The 21,432-nt window shown below is 53.2% G+C and overlaps 1 protein-coding gene across 1 annotated transcript; it reads left to right on the forward strand.

Annotated features, from left to right (window-relative positions):
- VIL1 (villin 1) lies at positions 1 to 18,079 on the forward strand. The gene is made up of 18 exons (XM_036083086.2): positions 1 to 71; positions 907 to 1,103; positions 2,421 to 2,529; positions 2,693 to 2,803; positions 4,235 to 4,437; positions 4,543 to 4,621; positions 4,791 to 4,889; positions 5,553 to 5,706; positions 6,265 to 6,365; positions 6,454 to 6,591; positions 7,197 to 7,355; positions 8,386 to 8,565; positions 9,066 to 9,211; positions 9,902 to 10,046; positions 10,525 to 10,713; positions 11,888 to 11,956; positions 13,257 to 13,397; positions 17,041 to 18,079. Exons 1-18 carry the CDS (start codon positions 6 to 8, stop codon positions 17,152 to 17,154), a joined length of 2,400 nt encoding a protein of 799 aa, XP_035938979.2. The 5' UTR covers positions 1 to 5; the 3' UTR covers positions 17,155 to 18,079.
- The last annotated feature ends 3,353 nt before the right edge of the window (positions 18,080 to 21,432 follow it).

Consider the following 21,432-nt stretch of genomic DNA (forward strand, 5'->3'; position numbering starts at 1 on the left):
TGAAGATGGTGCCTGTTCCTTCCAGCACCTTCGGAAGCTTCTATGAAGGCGACTGCTACATAGTCCTGGCTGTGAGTGAGGGGCGAGCACGGGAGGGTCTGAGCCGACAGCAAAGGCCTCTGCAGTGTCAGAGAGGAAGTTTGAGGCTGGGGGCGGGAAGGAGGGCTGGCCAGGTTTTACCCCTAGCCAGCACGGGCTGGGTGTGCCCAGGAGCCCCGCCTTTGGTAGCTCTGCACGGTGAGAGGCAGAAGAGGCTCTCCTTGCCCTCGGCTCACTGAGCTCCCACCCGAGGTGAACTTCTTTGAATTTATAGTCGTGGGGACCCTCTGAGCGAGTAGGATGTCACCCTACCTCAGGTCCCCATTTCCGAAATCCATAGTCCCCTTCGTTTCACCTTCTTGGTTTTTGCCACATCCTGTACTATTTAATGCATTTGTATTTGTCCTTATATTGATGCGCTTTTCAAATTTAAATCCGTTTATTTAAAAACATAAGTCCACATCATTATCATAATAAGTGGAAGGCGGTGTCCCAGGTCACAAACAGAAAGTAGCTATAAAATATTTACTTTAATCCTTTCCTCTGCACATTGGCCTGCACACCACCGAATCGCCTCACAGACCTGACGGAGCACGCACCTTACCTTGGGAAATGCTGCTCTAGGCAACCAACTTATTTCCAAGACGAGAGGAGCAGGACCCTGAGGGTCTCAGAGAGTCTGTGGCGGGGTGGGGGCTGTACTCTCGGCTCCTGACCACCTGCGCCGTGCGCTTCCCCCCTCCCCTTGCCAAGCTCACCTGCGGCCCAGGCCCCCTGTGTGTGCGAAACCATGCAGAGCAGGGAGGCGGCGGGAGGGCGTGGGAGCCCAGGGCCTGGGGCACACCGCGCATCCCCTGTCCTCCCTAGATCCACAAGACCGGCAGCAGTCTGTCCTATGACATCCACTACTGGATCGGCCAGGCCTCGTCCCAGGACGAGCAGGGGGCGGCTGCCATCTACACCACGCAGATGGACGACTTCCTGAATGGCCGGGCCATCCAGCACCGCGAGGTCCAGGGCAACGAGAGCGAGGCCTTCCGAGGCTACTTCAAACAGGGCCTTGTGTACGGAGGGGTGCACAGCCGGCGGGGAGGGACGGAGCTCGGGCCAGCACGGGGAGCCTCTGGGGGAGACCCACAGTGGGCTTTTGGAGACCTCTGTTCTTTCAGCTTCCCTGCCCCCTTTCCTGCTGCTGCCCCGTCCTTGGTCTTTATCCCTCTGAGTGTCTTTAGCTGCCCCAGAGGCTGTTGTGAAAGTCTGCACACCATGAATTTTTGTAAATCAACCCCTCTTTGAATGTTCTGGAGAGCTCGGTACCGAAGGAGGCCTTCCAGGGCATCACATCAAGTCTTCCCTCTGGCCTGTGGGCGGATGGCTACTCTCCATTCTCTAAAGGAACACTTTCACACTCAACACGCTGATTTCTACCTTTTCTTGAAAAGTCTGAAGTTCTGGCCTCTGGGCTTTTCCCGTGGAAACACATAGTCAAGAGCCAAGTTGCTACTGAGCAGTAGGATAGGCCGGGAGCTCTCCGGTGAGCCACGGTCCCCACCCCTCCCTTTCGTCTTGCTCCTCTTCTTCCCATACTCAGAGCAACGGCCCATCCTTTGGGCATTTGAGCTGGCATCTCTCCTGTCTGCTTGGGCTGCCCTAGCAAAATATTCTAGAATAAGTAGCTTAAGTCACAGAAATTAATGTTCTCACAGTTCTGGAGGTTGGGAAGTCCAAGATCAAGGTGCTAGCTGATTCGGTTGCTGGTGAGAGCCCCCTTCCTGGCTTGCAGACGGCCACCTTCTCGCTGTGTCCTCCCCTGGTGAAGCGAGTGAGCAAGCGCTCTGGTGTCTCTTTCTATAAGGGCGCTAACCTCATCACGGAGGGCCCACCCTCAGGACCTCATCTAAACTTTATCAAAATCTACCCCTACCAAAAGCCCCATCTCCAAATACCACCACACTGGGGTTAAGGCTTCAACATAGGAGTTTGGGAGGGGACACAATTCAGTCCATAGCATCTCCTCTCCCCCTTCCCTGCAGCCGCCTGTCCTCCGAGTTCTGTCCTGTCCTTCCACCAATCCACATCGCCATGCGCCCTTCTTTGCGGGCCCTCTCAGCAGGGCAGTGTCTGTGGGGCGGGGAGTGAGGCACCTAGGGTGCAAACTTTAAGGAGGCTGAGGAAGGTCACGCACATGCACGCAGAAGACTGACCTTGCCCTTGCATGATCCTGAGAGCGAGTACCTCAGAGTGGGCAGCTGAGGCACCTCGTGCACCTCAGCCTAGTCCCGGGCCCAGCCCTCAGATGGCCCCAGTGGCAGCCGGGCACCCCGGCTCTGTCACGCCTCCCAGCCCGCTCACTCCCTTGGGTCAGCTCCGTCTCTTCTCAGGATCCAGAAGGGGGGTGTGGCTTCTGGCATGAAGCAGGTGGAGACCAACTCCTACGACGTCCAGCGGCTGCTGCACGTCAAGGGCAAGAGGAACGTGGTGGCCGGAGAGGTGGGCATCGGCCCAGGCCCTGGGGCATGGCCTCCTGTGTCCCCTCCCAGCCTGGGTGGAGGGCAGAGGCCAAGGAGGGGTGAGGGCAGGGAGGAGGCAGGGAAGAGCCGTGGACTGTGGCAAGTATCTGAGTGGAGGTTGCAGCTCCCCTCTGGCGTTCCAGGTGGAGGTGTCTTGGAAGAGTTTCAACCGTGGGGATGTTTTTCTCCTGGACCTGGGGAAGGTTATCATCCAGTGGAACGGGCCGGAGAGCAACCGCATGGAGAGACTCAGGGTAAGCGCTGCCCATGCACCGCCCCTCTCCCCAGTCCCACCCGCCCCTCCCCCACCAGTCACACTCGCCAGACGTCTGCCACCCCCAACCTGCCCCCACGTCCCCAGGCCCCTCTCGGCTGACTGCCCTGGACGGTGTGTTCCAAGGTAGATCTGAGTCTCCGTGTGTATGTGGAGAGGTACGCATGCTGGGGTTTGCATGCGTTCCGGGACTCAGCCACTGAGGTGTGACAAGTCCCTGTTGTGTGGTGGACCCTGTGCCAAGCATCGCGGGTGCCGTGGTGAATGGCCTCCAGCTGGCCATCGAGCGGGGGACACAGACATGAAGGGAGTAGCTGAGGAGTGAGGGGTGGGCGTGTGACACTGGGGGTTCTGGGAAGGCTTCCTGGAGGAGGTGGGGTGGGGCAGGGAAGGCCCTAAGGCAGGGGAGAAGTGGCCGGCGCCGGGCAATGGATGGCGATTACAGGGAGCTGGGAGAAGGGAGAGGGCTCGCTCTCAGGGCGTGTTCGGGGGCCAGGAGGTGGCATGAGAAGGCTGGGGTCTGTTCTCGGTGCCCAGGAGGTCTGAAGGTCGTCCTGACTTCTGAGTGGAGAAGGGGTGTGGAGGGGCTGCAGGGATGCAGGGAGCAGGCGGCCCTCTGCGTGAGGATGGGAGCAGGTGTCCCGGGCCCCGGGGACAGGAAGGGGGGATCCACCGGCCTTATGCGTGTGGCGGATGGGGCCGAGGAGAGAGGGGCGTTGTGCCTGAGCCACCGTGGAGTGGATGGAGTGCCATTTCCCGAAATGGGAAAGACCACGAGCAACAGATTGGGGAAGGTCGGGGGGACCGAGTTCAGTTTGGGTCATCTTAAAACAGGTTATCACGGAAGTTGGGTAAATGAGAGGAGAGCAGAGAACTGCTCTGGGGACAGAAATAGGAAGAAGTCCCGGGACTGGGGCTGGCGACTGAAATGCCAGTCCCCAGAGCAGTGGCCACTGGGCTGAGGAGGGGGAGCCAGGGTGTGAGTGTGTGTGCGTGTGTGCGCACATGAGGAAGTGTGCCATGCACGTGCGTGTGTGTACATACTTGCGGCTGTGTATATGCACGTGTGTGTGTGCGCGCGCGCGTGCACATGCGAGCTCACTTTGGGGCAAAGAGACTGAGTGCTTTGATATCCAGGGCTTGGCTTTTGTCCAAAACTGCAAAGTAAAATCACAAATTTCAATGTCAAAACAGAAGGCCCAGCAAGTGCACCCCAAATACCCGCCTGCCAACGAGAAACCTGCTTTCCCATGGGGTTCACTTGGTGCACTCTCGGGGGTACAGGCAGGACAGGTGCCTCGTCCCCTGGGGCTGCCGGAGGGGGGCCTAGGCTCTCCTGGCATGGCTGGGGGTGGCGGACGCGTACCCATCCCCCCGCCGGCCTTCACGGGTCACCGGGGCCTCCCTGCAGGGCATGACCCTGGCTAAGGAGATCCGAGACCAGGAGCGGGGTGGGCGAACTTACGTGGCGGTGGTGGACGGGGAGAACGAGAAGGAGACCCCGAAGCTGATGGAGATCATGAACCACGTGCTGGGCCCACGGGGGTCACTGAAGGCCGCAGTGCCCGACAACGTGGTGGAGCCGGTGGTCAAGGCCGCCCTCAAGTTGTACCAGTGAGTGTCCAGCTGGGCTCCTTGTGGCCGTGGGGCGCTCCCCCAGGGGGTGGGAGGGTTGGGCTGTGGGACCCCCCCCATCCCTGCTGTGCCTTTGTCCTGCAGCGTGTCTGACTCAGAGGGAAAGCTGGTGGTTAGAGAAGTCGCCACGAGGCCCCTCACCCAGGACCTGCTCAATCACAGCGTGAGAGGGCGTGGAGACCCCCAGCCCCAGCTCCCATCCCGCTGCACCCTGCCCAGTCTCCCCCAAGCGGGAGCAGTGCCGGGGGCTGGAGTGGGTCCGTGCCTGCCGCTCTGCGGCCCGGCACCACCGGCTCAGGCCCCCATGCTGCATCCTTGTCTCCCACCTCTAGGACTGTTACATCCTGGACCAGGGGGGCCTGAAGATCTACGTGTGGAGGGGGAAGGATGCCAACGCCCAGGAGAGGACAGGAGCCATGAACCAGGCACTGGTGTGCAGGGGGGTCTGGGAAGGGAGGGGGAGAGAAACCGACACAGCAGTGGGAGAGGAGTGGGGTCAGACCCGGTGTAGCGCCAGGCAGAGGCCTTGGAAAGCTCTGGGCCTGACCCAGCTAGGGGTGCTGAGGGTCAGTTCCGTAGCTGTCTTGGGGGATCTCTGCACGCCAGGGGGCCAGTCTCCAGGCCACCTGGGGGCCTCCTCAGGGTGTGAGCTCCCACCTCAAGCTCGGTTCAGAGAAAGGGAGAAATGGAGGCTGGCCTTCCTGCAAGAGGGGATTGGGTCAGCCGGCGGGTTGGGACCAAGTCAGAGTTTGGGGTCATTATTAGGGCTAGAGTCAGTAACCCTAGCTGGCTTGGGGTCAGCGTTAGAATGGGGGTTGGGTTCAAGGTTAGAGATGGCAGCTGGTGATTGGGGTTAAAATTGAGGTAGGGTCAAGTTTGGGGTCTCTTTGGGTTTTGGGGTTGGGGCCAGAGCAGGGTTTAGCTTTGGGGTCAGCACTGGGACTGGGGTTGGGTTCAAGTTTGGGATTGGGACCAGGGGTAGGTTTGTGGTTGGGTCTGGTTGGGGTTCGAGCCAGGCTCTGGCTTGCATTGGGGGCGGGGCTGTGGGGGGCTAGGAGAGGGACACAGACTCAGCCACCCCGTTCTCTTCCTAGAACTTTATCAAAGCGAAGCAGTACCCGTCGAACACACAGGTGGAGGTGCAGAATGATGGGGCTGAGTCAGCTGTCTTTCAGCAGCTCTTCCAGAAGTGGACCCTGCCCAGTCGGACTTCAGGCCTGGGCAAAACCCACACCTTGGGCTCCGTGGGTGAGGGCCGGCCCGAGGCAGGGTGGGGTCAGGAGCCGGAGTGGGGCTAGGAGGGCCCCTGCACCTGTCCTCTCTCCCAGACACGCCTCTTCCATGCGCTCTTTCCCCCTGGCGCTGGGCTCCCCAGGTAGGGGGGGGACACGAGGGAACATGAGTAAACTGAGCTGTCACAAAAAGGAAGCTGAGAAGCACCTGTCTTTCCTTTGGAATGGGGTTGTCTCCCTGGAAACCAGATAGAGTCAGGGTCTCACCAGACAATATTTGCTGAATGCAAGCTCAGTACCAGGCCCCTGGAGGAGGATGAAAGTGTTGTCCCTCTCCTGGCCCCTCTGGGAGGCCCTGGTGAAGCCCGAGTCTTAGGGATGGGAGATGGGGTTTCGCATTATAACTGCCACTCTCCAGCTCTGTGACCTTGGGTAAGCCATCTGATCTCTCTAGCCTCAGCTTCCCCATCTGTAAAATGGATCTAAGAATTGTAGTCATCACTCAGGGCTGTTGTGAGGACCTGGGAGACCTCAGCTTATGACAGCTGGTGTCCTGATCCCCCCGCCCCCCCAGCCAAAGTAGAGCAGGTGAAGTTTGATGCCACATCCATGCACGTGCAGCCTCAGGTGGCCGCCCAGCAGAAGATGGTGGACGACGGGAGCGGCGAGGTGGAGGTATGGTGAGGGTGGGAGGCGGGTGCTGGGTGGGGCGGGGTCGGCGGAACCTGTCCTGGCCCTCATACCAGCTTGGTACTGGCCCCAGGTGTGGTGCATCGAGGACCTGGAGTTGGTGCCGGTGGACTCCAAGTGGCTAGGCCACTTCTACGGGGGGGACTGTTACCTGCTCTTGTACACCTACCTCATCGGCGAGAAGAAGCACTACCTGCTCTACATTTGGCAGGTCAGGCCCCACCCTTCCCTGTCCTGAGCACAGCTAGCTCGGCTCCCACTCCAAGTGGCCATCACCCTTGAGTTGAATACCTCTGGTGATGGGGAGCTCACCCCCCTTTCCATCCTGGGACTGTTTAGGCTATGAGATCCCAGTGGTACAGGGTCCCCCCATTCACAATCCTTGCCCCTTCTCTGAGTTCTTGGAGTCTCCCTTCCAATTTCCATGGCTTCCAGAACATCCCCTTCATCTGCTCAAAGCACCATGGATTTGTGGGTCCAGATGTGAGTGCACAGGGAGATGCTTGGGTGCTGGGGGTAGTGGTATGATAGCCATGGTGTCCCCCGAGTAAGAAGGAGAGGAGGTCTGGGGTTAAGGGCGGAGTAGCAGGTGAGCTAGGGCTGGCGGAGGGCCGGGAAAGGATTAGGTGTGGGGCTGGGATCAAACGGGTCTGGGTCACGTGGGGTTTGGGCTGTGTCCCGGGCGGTATTTGGTGGGGCAGACCGTTGCGTTTGGAGCCAGGTGAGAATCGGGGATGGAGTTGTTGCTGCAGCCGGGGACGGGCTCAGAACTAGGGCCGGCCTCGTCCCCCCAACTTCCATCATGCTTGTCCCCAGGGTAGCCAGGCCAGCCAGGATGAAATAGCAGCCTCTGCCTATCAAGCCGTCATCCTGGACCAGAAGTACAACAACGAACTGGTGCAGATCCGGGTCCCGATGGGCAAGGAGCCACCACACCTCATGGCCATCTTCAAGGGACGAATGGTGATCTACCAGGTGTGGCTGCTGGCCTGAGGCGCCTGGCAGGACCGACGATTGCGGCGGGGTGGGCATCAGGAGATGGGGAAGGGGCGGGGGTGGGCCTGGGGGTGAAGCGCGCGCTTTGTAAGAGAGGACTGTGTGAGGCCCCATCACCCATGTGGAACCAGCAATAGAAACCACCACTCCATAGGAATGAGTACGGAGCGTGGGCAAGTCCCGTTTCTCCCTACACTCCACCCCCCCCCCCCCCGCCCCGTCCTCTGCATGAGAAAGGTAGTTCTTTTGGCTAGATTTGCCCACCTGATGAGCCTATCCAAACAACATTGGTGCCTTCCAACATAATGGAATAGACATCTCCAGCGCTCGTTTAAGAAATCAGCTGTTTATGGAGCACCCGCGAAGCCTGCCGCCCTCTGCAAGGTGCAGGGGCTGGAGAAGGCGGGTCTTGTTGGGAGAGCAGGGAACTAACAGCCCGAGGCACCGTGTGGTTAAATGCCAGACACGCGGGTTGGGTTCGCTGCCCAGTGTGAACACAGTAATCTGGGGCAGGCAGGGAGTTCGTGCTGGAGGGGGGTTTGGAGGGGCTCTTGACATCAGGGTCAGAGTTGAGGCGCTCAGCAGAGGTAAAATGAGGGCATGCAGGGCAGGGGGCACAGCAAGGACAACAGCCCAGAGGAGGGGATCCACGTAGAGCAGGGAGAAGCCCGGCTGAGCTAAAGGGGAGGGTCTGGAGAGAGCAGAGTGAGTCTGGAAGGGCAGTTTGCGCCTGCATCATGTGGGGCCTGCAAAGGCTGGGCTGAGGAGCTGGTTCCAGTCTATGAGCAGTAGGGAGCCATTGAAGATTTCTGAGCAGGGGAGTGTCATGACAAAAACAATGTTTTGGAAAGGTTAGTCTGGTGATGATGCGGCAGAGGACCTGGGGGCGGGCAGACCCCACCCCAGCCTCTCTTCCACTCTGTTCTCTGTGCCCTTCTTGAGAACCTTCCACTGTCTGTACTAAGTTGCTCCCACCTCTCTCTCTCTGCCTTCTCCACACCTGCTGCAGGGAGGCACCTCCCGGGCCAACAAACTGGAACCAGTGCCCTCCACACGGCTGTTCCAGGTGCAGGGAACCAGCACCAACAACACCAAGGCCGTTGAGGTCCAGCCCCGGGCCAGCTTCCTCAACTCCAATGACGTCTTCATCCTTAAGACCCAGTCCTGCTGCTATCTGTGGTGCGGGAAGGTGCGTGCAGTGGCCTCCCCCTCCCCAAGTGGATCTTAGGGGTCCCCGGGCCTCAGGGGAGCCCCTGGCCAGCAGGTCCCTCTGGCTCATTTCCCAGCTGCCCCTAGCCAGTCTCCCTCCACTCTCACATTCTCTGCCTCTAAGTCTGGTTCAGTATCTCTCGTTCTCTTTGTCTCCGGCCACCCCTGCCTGTCCCAGTGTTGGTCTGTCTTTGTGTCTGGGGCTCTCTCTCACTATCCTTGTACCTGTCGCTGCCTCTCCGTTGATCTCAGCCTCTTGGATGCTTTCTCTTGCCCTGTAAGGAGAGTGCAGGCTCCTGTCCCCTCTGCCGTTCTTTGGAGTGTCAAGGACAGAGGAGGGGTGTGCATGGGTTCCTGATCCAGGCAGGAGGGGCCCTCTTGGACCCAGGAGCTCTGGGCCAGTAAACATGGTGGAAGGGTGGGGGTAGGTGTGGCAGTAGAGATGGTCTCCCCCAACACAGCTGACCCCCCTCTCCCCAGGGCTGTAGCGGGGACGAGCGGGAGATGGCCAAGATGGTTGCGGACACCATCTCTCGGACAGAGAAACAAGTGGTGGTGGAAGGGCAGGAGCCGGCCAGCTTCTGGGTAGCCCTGGGTGGAAAGGCTCCCTATGCCAGCACCAAGAGGTAACTATGGGGTCCCTCTGCCTCCAGCTCACCTTCTATGCTGGGGAGCCTCCCAGCCCCTCCAGCCCATGGCCCAGAGTCTGCAGTGAGCATGGACTGAGGACTCTGTGTACCAGTCCCCAGGGCTACAAGATGAAGAAAGAAGGGGCGGCCCAATGGGCCCTGAGAGCCCCGTGAGCCCAGGGGCATGCCTGGGGCCCGGTGGGGGTTTTCTTGGCAAATGGAGTTCACGGGCTAGGAAGCAACTCAAAGAGAGGGGCAGGGCTTGCCCTTGGGGACGAAGCTGCCAGAACCCTGTCCTTTAGTCCCGACACAGGACCTGGATGTTGAGAAGCCCCAGCTGGAAACACTCTTTCCAGTGTTTTTTCTAAAGCATACCCAGGGTCCACTATTCCCCCGTTTAAAGGGAAAGGGCATTCCTGCAGTAGCCGGAGGAGGCCTAGAAGGAAGATATCAGAACTTCCCAACGGGCCTGCAGAAGAGCCTCTGGAATGCTCGTCCTGGAAAGGCAGCGGGGACTTCTGCCTTGGAGCGCTCTCAGACTCTTGGGAGGAGGGGGGCAGTTTTCGTGTGGTCAGAAAAAAGAGCATTTTCCTAGAAGTTGGGCTTTCTGTGTCGGAGTTCTGCGTCCTCCATTTTTCCTTCCCCACACCTTCTTCTTGCTGCCACAATTTTCTCTGCATCCTGCAGACTGCAGGAGGAAACCCTGGCCATCACCCCCCGGCTCTTTGAATGTTCCAACCAGACCGGGCGCTTCCTGGCCACAGAAATCCCTGACTTCAATCAGGATGACTTGGAAGAGGACGATGTGTTCCTGCTCGATGTCTGGGACCAGGTAGGATTGAGGCCTGGGGCCCTCCCTTACCACCAGCTCAAGCCCCAGGGCCAAGAAATAGTGACTTTATGGACAGGTAAGTTGTGACATTTTCTGGGCTCCCTCATTCATTCTTCCTGGGAGTAGTATTGTGAACAACAAGAGCCTAAGGAAGAAGGAGGCGGGTAGAGAGGAACGTTCCGGAAGGGGCTGCAGTGCAGGACATATTTTCCCAAAGCCCCGTTTCTTTCACATGGCAGAAGCATGTTTCTGAGGGTCTGCGGCTCTGGAGAGGCCGGGAGTCCCACACTGGCAGAGTCTCCAAGTAGAGGACACCTGTCCAACCTCTTCATCTCCCAGATGCAAAGTCGAGACCAGATGGGGCCTGCCCGAGGTCACTTGGCTCCACTGTCGGTCCTCGGAGCCTGGCGGACCCCAGGCAGAGCACGGTGGGCCAGGGAGGACAGGAAGGCCTACCCGAACTCTGGATTCTCCACAGGTCTTCTTCTGGATCGGGCAGCACGCCAAAGAGGAGGAGAAGAAAGCTGCAGCAATCACAGCACAGGAATACCTCAAGACCCACCCCAGCGGCCGTGACCCCGAGACCCCCATCATTGTGGTGAAGCAGGGACACGAGCCCCCCACCTTCACAGGCTGGTTCCTGGCGTGGGATCCCTTCAAGTGGAGTGTGAGTGGCCAGCGCCCCCCTGATCCTTCCAGCCCAGCACGACCTTCTCCAGGAGGCCGCTCACGGCACACTCCAAGGGCAGGGCGGACTTCCAGGCTTTTCTATCCATTGTGATAGACGACCAGTGACAGATTTTTAAAGGGGTTCTAGGGGACCTCGAATAAAAAGTCAGACTGTGTAAGCCCATGAAGCCCCCTGGTGAGGGAGAGGGAAGGAAATCTATCAAAAACCCAGGCTCATGACCGTGCCTTTCTTGGGCATGAGATGTAGCTCAGAGCTGATGGACATTCTTGCTAAGAGCTGTACTGACCATTTGAACTTAAATCAACTAAAGTTAAACAAAACTGAAGATTCAATTTCTCACAAGCCCCAAGCTAACTGCTTCGTAGCCACTCATGGCTAGTGGCTCCCAGGTTGGACAGCGCAGAGAAAGAACATTTCCATCACTGTAGAAACTTCTCCGGGACAGTGTTGGTGCATCCTCAAACCAGATGAAAATGACACACGTCAGTTCTTTAAAGGACAGATGAATGTCTTCCTGGCACCCACTTCTAAGCAAAATGGCTCATACATGTGGTCCTTACCTGAGGGACGGTGAGCTGGACTGCCACAGGACTTTCCTGAACTGGCCCCAGGTAGAAGCAGAGGGCAGGTCCTCAAAATGGAAGCCCGTGCACGTTGTCTGCAGGAAGGAGGAAGGCTAAGGCCTGGTGACTTTAGGTGCACAATGGCCGTCATGACGCGCCATGCTGGGGGCCAGGCCCTGGGCTTATAGAGATGCGGCTCCTCGTGGAGCCAGCATCCCTTTGACTCCCTTCACCTTTCTGCGGCAGGGTCCCCCTCCAGGCTCTGGGAGGGGAGGAGGCCCCTGGCTTCCAAGCCCCCCGTGTTCCCCAGAGCCTCCACAGGGGAGGCAGCTTCTCCAGGCTGCACATGGCTGCCCACACTGCCTCTGAGGGTGGCCTCTATCCCCACGTGGGGCTGAGCAGGGCCTTTCCTGACCATCAGCCCCGTGGGTGTTCATCCTCCCGTCTAGCCTCCTTTTTCAGGGTCCCTCCTCCAACCCCCACCCCTGGGCCTTAGGCCAGCCTTCTTTCAACCTCCCGAAAGGAAAAAATTCTTCCATGTCCTCTGCTGAGAGCCGGGTCTAACTTGTTATTGGCTTTATGTGCAGAACACCAAATCCTATGAGGACCTGAAGGCGGAGCTTGGAAACTCTGGGGACTGGGACCAGATCACTGCGGTGAGTACGGGGCAGGTGGCTGGCTGACGTCGCAGCCCCGTGGGAGCTGAGAAAGCTCCAGAAAAGATAGCAGGGTCCTGGGCTTCCCTTTCCACCATGTCCTCCCACCGCTCATGGAAGTGCTTCTCCCTGCTGAACTTCACGGCCTCCTGCTGTTTCTTCTCCTCCATGGCCTAGTCTGAGCATGCGTAAGAATCCAGGTGATGGGAGCCAGAAGCGAGGTGGGGACAGCTGGTTAAAACGCAGATCCCAAAGTCCCCTTCACTCCCCCAAATTCTGGTACGTGGAATCGGGATGAGCCCCGGGAATATGCCTGTTTTAAATGAAGAGCCAGGTGATTTGATGTAGTTAGTCCACGGACTATACTTTGAGACAGAATGATTTGTCTGCTGTGGTCACCCCTGGGGTCCTTTCTCCGAGTGCAAACTGCAGTCCCTCAGTGAACAGAACCCCGTGCATTGAACCTGTTGGCCCGGGGTTATGGGAATCTGAAAGCAAAACCTTTCCCTCAAGAAGTTCATAGCCTCGCAGGGGAGGCAGGGCCAAGTAGACTCTATAGAAATGTGTCCAGAACACGAGAGCAATTCCACAAGCACGCTGGCTTAATCAGCAGATGAGGCTGGCTCCTCAGCCCCACCCGCAGCCCAAGTGCCCTGTGCCCTCAATAAACCCTTCCTGGTGGACTGATGGTTCAGGCAGGAAAGCATGGATAGATAGGTCAAGGCTAAGGGAATTTACTGATGACAGTTTCATAACAGATAAGAGAAAGAGGATCATAAATGTCCAGGGTGGACCTCGAACATCTGTGGGAAGCCATGGAGAAGTTCATAAGTCATAGAACAAAATAATCATCTTGGACCCATTGGCTTTGGTTAGATACAAACCACCAAGTTTTAGCTCACAGATCCAATCAAGTTTTGTGTTCTTTTTTTTTTTTTTTTAAAGATTTTATTTATTCATTTGAGACACAGAGATACAGAGAGAGAGAGAGCTTGAGCGGGGGGGGGGAGACAGAGGGAGAGGGAGAAGCAGGCTCCCTGCTGAGCCAGGAGCCCGACGTGGGGCTCGATCCCAGGACCCTGGAATCATGCATGACCTGAGCCGAAGGCAAATGCTTAACCATCTGAGCCACCCAGGCGCCCCCAGGTGTTGTGTTCTTATGAGGAGTGTGCGTATGGGGGTCACGGAAGGCTTCTCGAAGGAGATAATCTAGAATCAATGTTGACTCCGGAGAGAAGAGCAGCCTGGGAGGTAGCCACAAACCAGCAGAATGAACCAGTGGTTTCCTTCTCTTCCCTAGGAGATCACCAACCCTAAACTGGACATGTTCAATGCAAATAGCAACCTCGTTTCTGGGCCTCTACCCATCTTTCCCCTGGAGCAGTTGGTGAACAAGCCTGTGGAGGAGCTCCCCGAGGGTGTGGACCCCAGCAGGAAGGAGGTAGGTCAGGCTCGAGGATGAAGAAAGCTGGCTGGCCGTCTGCTGGACAACACTGACCCCCAGATTGTGCCCTGCAGGTGATTAGGTGCTGGGGATGCCCTGGTGAGCAAAACACACCTGGTCTCCACCTTCATGTGAGGTGACATCTCAGTGGGGACAGAGGGTTCAAAGGACCCTGATTACACTATGATTTAATTTCAGTGATGGTAAGCGCTACAAGGTGAAGTACAGGTGCCATGAAGGGTCTTCCAAAAAGAAACCTGACTTAGAGAAGATTTCCTTCTGAAAGGTGAACAGGAATTATTCAGTCAAAATGTATTTTTCCTGGAGAAGCGAACAGCATGCGTGAAGCCCAGAGGCAGGGAATGAGCACAGCAGGGATTAATTTTAAAAAGTTTAAAAATCTTAAAAAAAAAAAAAAAAAGATTTTATTTTTAAGTAATCTCTGCGCCCGATGTGGGACTCGAACTCACAACCCTGGGATCAAGAGTGGCACACTCCACTGATGGAGCCAGCCAGGTTTTATAAAACCTTTAAAAAAAAAAAAAAAGATCACTATAGCTACCCAGTGAAGAAGGGACTGGAAGGTGGCAAAAGCAGTGGCCAGAGGCCGGCTGAGTGGTGGCTGGGGAAGTGGAGGGAAGAAGGGGGTTTAGAGGAATTTTAGGAGGTAAAGTCAATGACACCAGGTAATTACTGGATGAAGGGTGTGATTGGGGGGGGGCAATTGCATCATTTTCGGAGATAAAAAGACCCCGGGTCAGACTGAGCTTAGAGGGGGACAACCGTGAGTATGGGGGTAGCCATGCCGTTTGAGGCACTCGGGGACATCCCGGGTGATGCCTATTTGGTGGGCAGGCTATTCAGAGACCCGCCAGTGCGCGGTGCTTCCGGTGGCTGCACCTGCAGGCCCACGCGGGTCACTCGTGGGGAGAGAGTATGGCAAGAAGAGAGCTTGTTAAAAATACATTTCCAATATTCATTCCACTATAGGCAGATCCAAAATGGATGGCTGATCTAGTGTGATGGGGGTATCGAGAGACAATGTACTCTCGGGATAATAAACCATAAAGACGTCTTGCTAATGAATTAAGGAAGCTACAGAAGAGAGATGCCTGATTTCTCCAACAAGTCTGTTAGGGGTTTGGGCCCGATATATGTTTAAGTGTATGGTTCCCAGAGCATTTGCATCCTGCCCTTCACCTTGGAGACCATGTTCATGCATTGTTTCCCAGATCTACCCATCTGTGTCCTCACTGGAATATTGGGACGATCCCAACATATTTTTTGTAACAGTAATATATGAGTATTATTTGCCCAGCCCCTGGTATGTAAACGTAAGCTGCTGTTACAACTGCCTGAGGAAACTGGAGGGAGGGCACGTGACTCGCCTGATGTGCCTGACGTAGCTACTTAGCAGCGAGTCAGAGCAAGGACGAGGTCTTCGGAGTCCTGCCGCTCCCATGGTACCATGTGGCTCCAAGTATTTCTAAAAGGAGGGGCAGCTGGTGTTATTGAACCCGGTGACTGATAGGAGGCTGAATGGATGGTGAATTCGGAATGGGACAAACAGAATCAAGACAACCCTACCATGGTAGACACAGTCTACAGAATCTAAGCTCCTTTTTAAAAAGTCAGTTGTCTGTTGCTGATTTTTTAAAGGAGATTTATTTGAGAGAGAGAGAGCGAGAGAGCACGCACGTGCAAGGGGTGGGGAGAGGCAGAGGGCGAGGGAGAGAGAATCCCGAGAGACTCCTCTCTGAGAGCGAAGCCCAGCGGGGCTTGATCTCCAGACCCCGAGATCGTGACCTGAGCCGAAACCAAGATTCGGACGCTCAACCAACTGTGCCACCCAGGAGCGCCAGTACGTTCTTGTGGGGAAGCTGTAGGTCAGTGTTAAGTGGGGAGAGTAGGAGAGGACTTCAGGCCTCTCTGACTGCTCCAGACTCGGAAGGGGAGCCAGTGACGATGAACAGTGGGGTGGTGGGTCTGGCTGCAGGCAGTAGCAAGAGGATAATCTGAGTGTTTGAGTACCAGTGAGAGGCGGATGTGGGTATGGGTGAGGCCAGTCATCAGCTGGCAGGATCACAGAGTCCAAGAGCAGGACTAGCGGAAAGCTACAAGTCCACTGGGATGGGCAGTTCCTGCTTTCTACCCTGGGGGTCAGAGTCCAGAAGCCTCAGCCAAGCCGTGGAGCCAGCCTGGCTGGGGCCAGGGAGGGCACCTGCAGCCACAGCTGTGAGGGACCTGGGGCAGGGGTTTGCTACAAACCAGTTTGGGGTAGGCAGCTCTTCCCCATCCACTGATGCCCAAACCACTCACCTTTCCTCTCTTCTTCCCTGCTTGGGGGAGTGGGCAGGCTCTCGGGGGACTTGAGAATGCCCAGAGGTGGGAGGCAAACCTGAAGACAGGTTAGAGAACTGAGGCGTCAGACCCATCTGAGCTTGAAGTCCACCTACAGATGTTGTCCAAGCTGTTCAATTAGGGCTCTCTGTAGGAGTGGGCTCAAATGCTCTCCTGGGGTTGGCAGAGGGGGCAGGGCTCACATTGAAAAGAAACCCATGGCTCTTACCACCTCGTCCCCTTCTTGGTGCCTGGGGAGCAGAGATGAAGGCTGGGAGATGCTGTTTTCTAGTAGCTTCAGTTTGGGGTTCTCACGTGAATGTGCCTTGAGGGTACCTGGCTTGCCTTAAGCAGTTGCCCTATTACATTGTGTCAGCTGGGAGCAAATGTCGTTTCAGGCAATCCCCTCATCTTATGGAGAAAGATACATACCCCTGGCTTAGTTAGGTGTCTCCCAGTCACGATCTCTAAGCCAAGAGTAAAAAGGCAGAATGGCGCTATCCAACCTTCTAGATCATTCATAGGATGGGAGAAGCCGGTACGAGTCATCCAAATATTTTGTTTCCCAGGGGGTTTTGCAAGTGCCACAGCTGTACCTGGACGCTAGACTGCTGCTTGCTGGGCCTGTCGCGCTGGGGCGGCCAGCCTGCTCACTTGATCCCCAGCAAGGTAGCGCCCGGGAGGGCAAGCGCCTCCCCAGGGTCATGGCTCTCTCGAGCAGAGCTGGGCCTCCTGTCATAACAGCAACTGAGTCTCATATATTCAGACCTGGGCAGATTCCCTTCGGGGGCTCATCTGCTTACTCTGTGGGCCAGATTTACAGAAAGTAGGATCCTCTCGCTTAGGTTCACTGTTTACTGAGTAAAGACAGATGAACAAGATACCTTGTTTCCAGTGCCCTTTCATGTGTAATATTATTTTCATCTCCATAAAAGCATTACGAAGAAGCAAAAATTGGCCTTTAAGATTTTTTTCCCATTTTAGAGAGAGGAAAACTAAGACATTCTCTTAGCAAATTCCCTAGCCAAGCGAAGTCAAATGTCCCGATTCTTATTTCAGAGCTAGGGTGCACTTGTCAGCAGGAGCTCAATCTACTTCATGCTGCTCATGTTCCAAATTCAGGGATCACAATTCTTAGACCTCAACATGCCGCCTGGCTCCTCCCCATCTCTTTCCGGGTTCTCCTGACGTTACCTATTTTTGTTCTTCACGTGACTGCTCTGCCACACCTACAGGACTCATCCAAGTCAACCCTGGGCGAGAATGTGACCGTTGCCCTCTGGTCTCTTTCTTCTTCTAGGAGCACCTGTCCGTCGAGGATTTCACCAAGGCCTTGGGGATGACACCCACTGCCTTCTCTGCCCTCCCTCGATGGAAGCAACACCACCTCAAGAAAGAAAAAGGCCTGTTTTGAGAAGCAGGAGTGGTTGCGGTTGGAGAGCAGTTCCCTAGCCTGCTTTCAGTTTCCTTGTTTTCATGACTGGTGTATTAGTCCTATACTAATTGAAGTGAAATTTTACCTGTGAGCAACCTATTCTTCCAGAATGGTACCTCCATAAGGACAGTGTGGTCCCAATTTCAGCTCTTAAGAAGGTGGTCACATGGTTTCGAGCGTGGGGTGTTAATGTCACTTTTAACCATCCTGTTCTAGAGCTTTCCCTTCTTAGAAGAGCGAACATTCCACAGAACATTCTAATTCTGAGGAGTCATCCCTAGGTTTTCCTCTCCTGTAAGTCGTTTTTAACCATGGAAAGTGGGCTGAAGCCTTTTGCAGTTTCACATCTTTCCCAGAGTAATGGCTTTTCCTTCTCACATACTTTCCTCACTGACTTAGGTGAGAAGTTAAAGGGCACTCCTTCTTTGCAAGAGTTGAATGGCCTGGGAAAGGGCCCCGTTAGGAAGTTTCACAACACTAACCTGTCCCCAGAGAGAGCAGCATACCCACTGGGTCTAGAACAGAGGTCATTTCACCCCCGTCTGGTAATAATAAGGCAAAGGAAGAGCTTAGCTAAGGCCAATGCCGAGTTTACAAAGTGTTATCCAGAACCTCTGCCAAGCTTCCCGGGCTCCTGCAGTGAAAACGAGAACTCGGTGCTGCCTCCAGCCATTTGTTGGTTTGCCCTTCCATCTCCTTTAAGCTGTAATGGTGCTGCATTGAAGTCCAAGTCAGAAGGGAACAGAAAGTGATTTCACAACCTCAACAAATGGTTAAGTGTCTGTAAGGATAAGTCCTTTCCAGAAATAACAGTCGAACCAACGCAAGGTTAATAAAGGCTTTAATTTCACACACACAAAAAACTCTATGCATAATTTAAAAAGGAAACAAAAACAAGGAAAAACCGTAAAGGATACAGAGGAACAGTTCTGCTAAAACACAGATAAAGTGCCGCTCCATACGAAACAACATAAAGAGTCAGAATCAAGTCACTCTGAACACAAAGAAAGAAAATCACCTCACAAATAATGTGGCCAAAGCTGCCAGCAAATCTGGTAGTGGCTCAATTAGGCAAAGTGTAGGACCCTTCCTTCTGTTTTCCTCTCCACAGCATAAGTAAACCACACTGACAACAGGCCAGAGGAATTGGGATGCAAAGACAAGCTCAGAGAAGGAGGGAAACCTGGGGACGAGAGGTGTGTGGTCTCACTCCCCGCATCCCCTCTGTTCTTGAAACAGGCCAGGTCAGTTGATTGCTCGTTTTGGCATTTGACCTACCGAACTTGGGTCTTGATCCAGAACCTCATCCCCTCCGTGGTTTCACCAGCGAACATGCCTATACTTTGAACCTCTTAATGTACTTTAGAAAAGTCCAATGTTACTAAAATCAACTGCTTATACTGACACTGGCACACTTTTTATTAAAAACTTCAAAACCTCAGACATATAGCACACATGGAAAGAAAAATTTGCTGTGTATAAATATGCTACAACGGAAAAGGCTGCCTGAAGTCTAGTAACCAAAGCATGCCATAAAGGAGCCAGTTGACTGTGGTGACGCACAGCTGAAGAACGTCACAAAACTCTCAAGGTCTACCGAACCGCAGTTTTCCAATAAAATATCTATGTTTTTCAGATGTTATTAAGACCTACCAATAGAGACAAAATTAGAATTTTGAAGTACTGCATTCAAAAGACATCAGATGGCAGAAACCCATTAGTTTTTGTACACACTTAAAGAGAGCATTGCTCAGTGGTAAAGCAAGATGGGGAGAAGGAAAAGGACACGCCTGTTTTTTGGGGACACTCATGGGACTTGCACCTGGTACTGGGTTGTTGGTGTTTCTAAAAATCTCCATACATATATATACAAGATCCAAATGTACTTGGGAGATCTAGCTCTGTTTCCCTGATTTAAAACAAAAGACCGCCTATGGGGGCGCAGGGTAGGGGGTGCCAATTAAAGCAAAGAACCAAGAAAAAAAAAAAAAGTGTGGATGACTAAGTGCATCCACTGCACTCATTTCAGAGGACAAAGAAAGAAGAGTAATATTTTTATTTGTTTTAGTATAAACTCTTTTCAGATCGCGAATGAGTTTACAAACTACTTTTTTTCTGTATGGTTCCAAACCTCACCCCCATGCTCTCTCTATACTCATAACACTCAACTATACAGACGCTGTCAAAAATCTCTCCAATTTAGATGTTTCCAAATAATTTTCATTATACAACTATATCCGTAGCTGTACACATGTAGAGCTTTGTTTATATAGTAACATAATGGTAACTGCAGTATGGAAAAATAAGTAAATTCATGAATTCACTTGCTGAGGTTTTAATTCTTAAAGTTTCTCTTTTGGAAAAATTCTACACTTGAACAAGAGAAGTAAAGAAATGTATAGTCTACTATTTGCCTCCCAGAGTTAATCAGCTGATTTGTAAGTATCTCTGTATACTTTTAAAAATGTAAACACATTTACATTTGTTACATCTGTTACTGAGCCATTAAGTTAGGCCCGAAATTAAGAGACCATGGCAAGTAAACAAATAGCTTTTGGAATCAAAATGTAAATAGAAGAACAATTCATGGACTTGCTGCTTCTTATTCTATCCTGCTGACACAAAACGCATGAGTGTGCACACACTATAAATACATTCCCCGCAAAACAGAGTCTATCTCATAGGCCTAAATTAGAGTCATGGCTACTAAAGGGGCAGCAGCTATCTGGCTACATGCAACTTCCAATTCTCCATAATACTAGGTGGTACGAATCAGTAAGTTTGAATTTTAGTTTTCCCTTCCAAAAAATTTCAATTAAGATCAGCTGTCTGCAGAACGAAGTGCTGTCAAGTACCAATTCAACGTCATTTAAAGTAATGTAACCACATTTGGTATTATCAGTAGAAAGGTGACTGTGTAGGCTGCCTGGGACTGAAGCACTCTGTCCCCATCTGACTTGTCCCTTCCTGGCCCCAACACACCAAATGCCCCATCCCCCCCAATTCTGAGCAAACTGATCATACTGTGCAAAAAAAAAAAAAAAAAAAAAAAAAATATATATATATATATATATATATATATTATCTACTTATAATTTTTAAATATATACAACCAGCTCAAAAAAACCCAATAAACACCTTCAAAGCTAAAATTTCCATCTGTAGTCATGAACCCAAATGAGAAGTGTAGTGAAAGGGGGGATAAGGAGCACAGGGAGGGAGGAAGGCTGACAAGGCCACAAAAATGCACAGCTACCAAGGAAAATTCAAGTCCCAAAGTTGCAAGCATATCAGCAGTAAGATAATTCATCTACCTCAGTAACCAATTTTCAATTAGCAAGTCCAGCCCAAGAAAGGAAGATCCAATCAAAATAGGTTTCTAAGCCACGTGTACTTCTAAACCACACACCCACACACAAACACACAGGCTACAAAAAGCAAGTCAAATGAGGGCACTTCATGGGCAATCAGGCCTATGGCATCATTTCTATTTTTTTTAATGCCCTAATGTATCCCTCACTTCAATACATTTCCAGTCATTTTAAACAGCACCTCTCGAAGCTCTCAAATGCAAACACGCGGAAGAGAAGTCCTAACTAGCTACAGAATTTGATCACCACTTCACTCATTTTGGAAAAAACCAGTTATTTTCCAGCAAAAGCTACAGTTTTAAAAGTTATTTTCCTCTGCTCTATACTATTCACGCACAACCGACCGGCATACCATTTTGGAACGTTCACTGTGGTAGTGCATAGGTAAATGGTAGGAGGCCGAACTTTTCATCTGTAGTTAACCAACGCGCTGGGGCCATTTACAATTTAAAAACTGAGAATTTTAGAACAAGTTACTGTGTCAGAACACGTCCAAGTGTGGGGCCTGGTGCTCTCTTAAGGCAATCTTCTAGAAAAGATGTTGCACCTTCTGTGATGATGGACTTTAACATGTTTCCTCCCCTTGAAAAACTGATGTGGTTTTGTCCCTACCTCAGAACTGAAACAAGAATTCCCTCCTTCCTGATAATAAAAGGAAGTAAAACATGAAAGAAAATATTGAAAGTTTCATTTTGCTACACTTAACTGTGTGAACCTAATGATTCCTGGGCTTACAAAGTTATTCTGTGGATAGAATTCTCCTCTCAAACTCATTCTTTATATGGTTTCACAGGCTGCTTAATATCCAAGCTGGTTACGCCAGCTGAGTGACTAATGTGGCACTTAATGTTGCATTCCCATTTAGCCTCAACTCAAAGCACCTAAA

The sequence above is a fragment of the Halichoerus grypus genome, chromosome 4 (genome assembly GCF_964656455.1).
Source record: "Halichoerus grypus chromosome 4, mHalGry1.hap1.1, whole genome shotgun sequence".
In the NCBI taxonomy this organism is placed as follows: Eukaryota; Metazoa; Chordata; class Mammalia; order Carnivora; family Phocidae; genus Halichoerus; species Halichoerus grypus.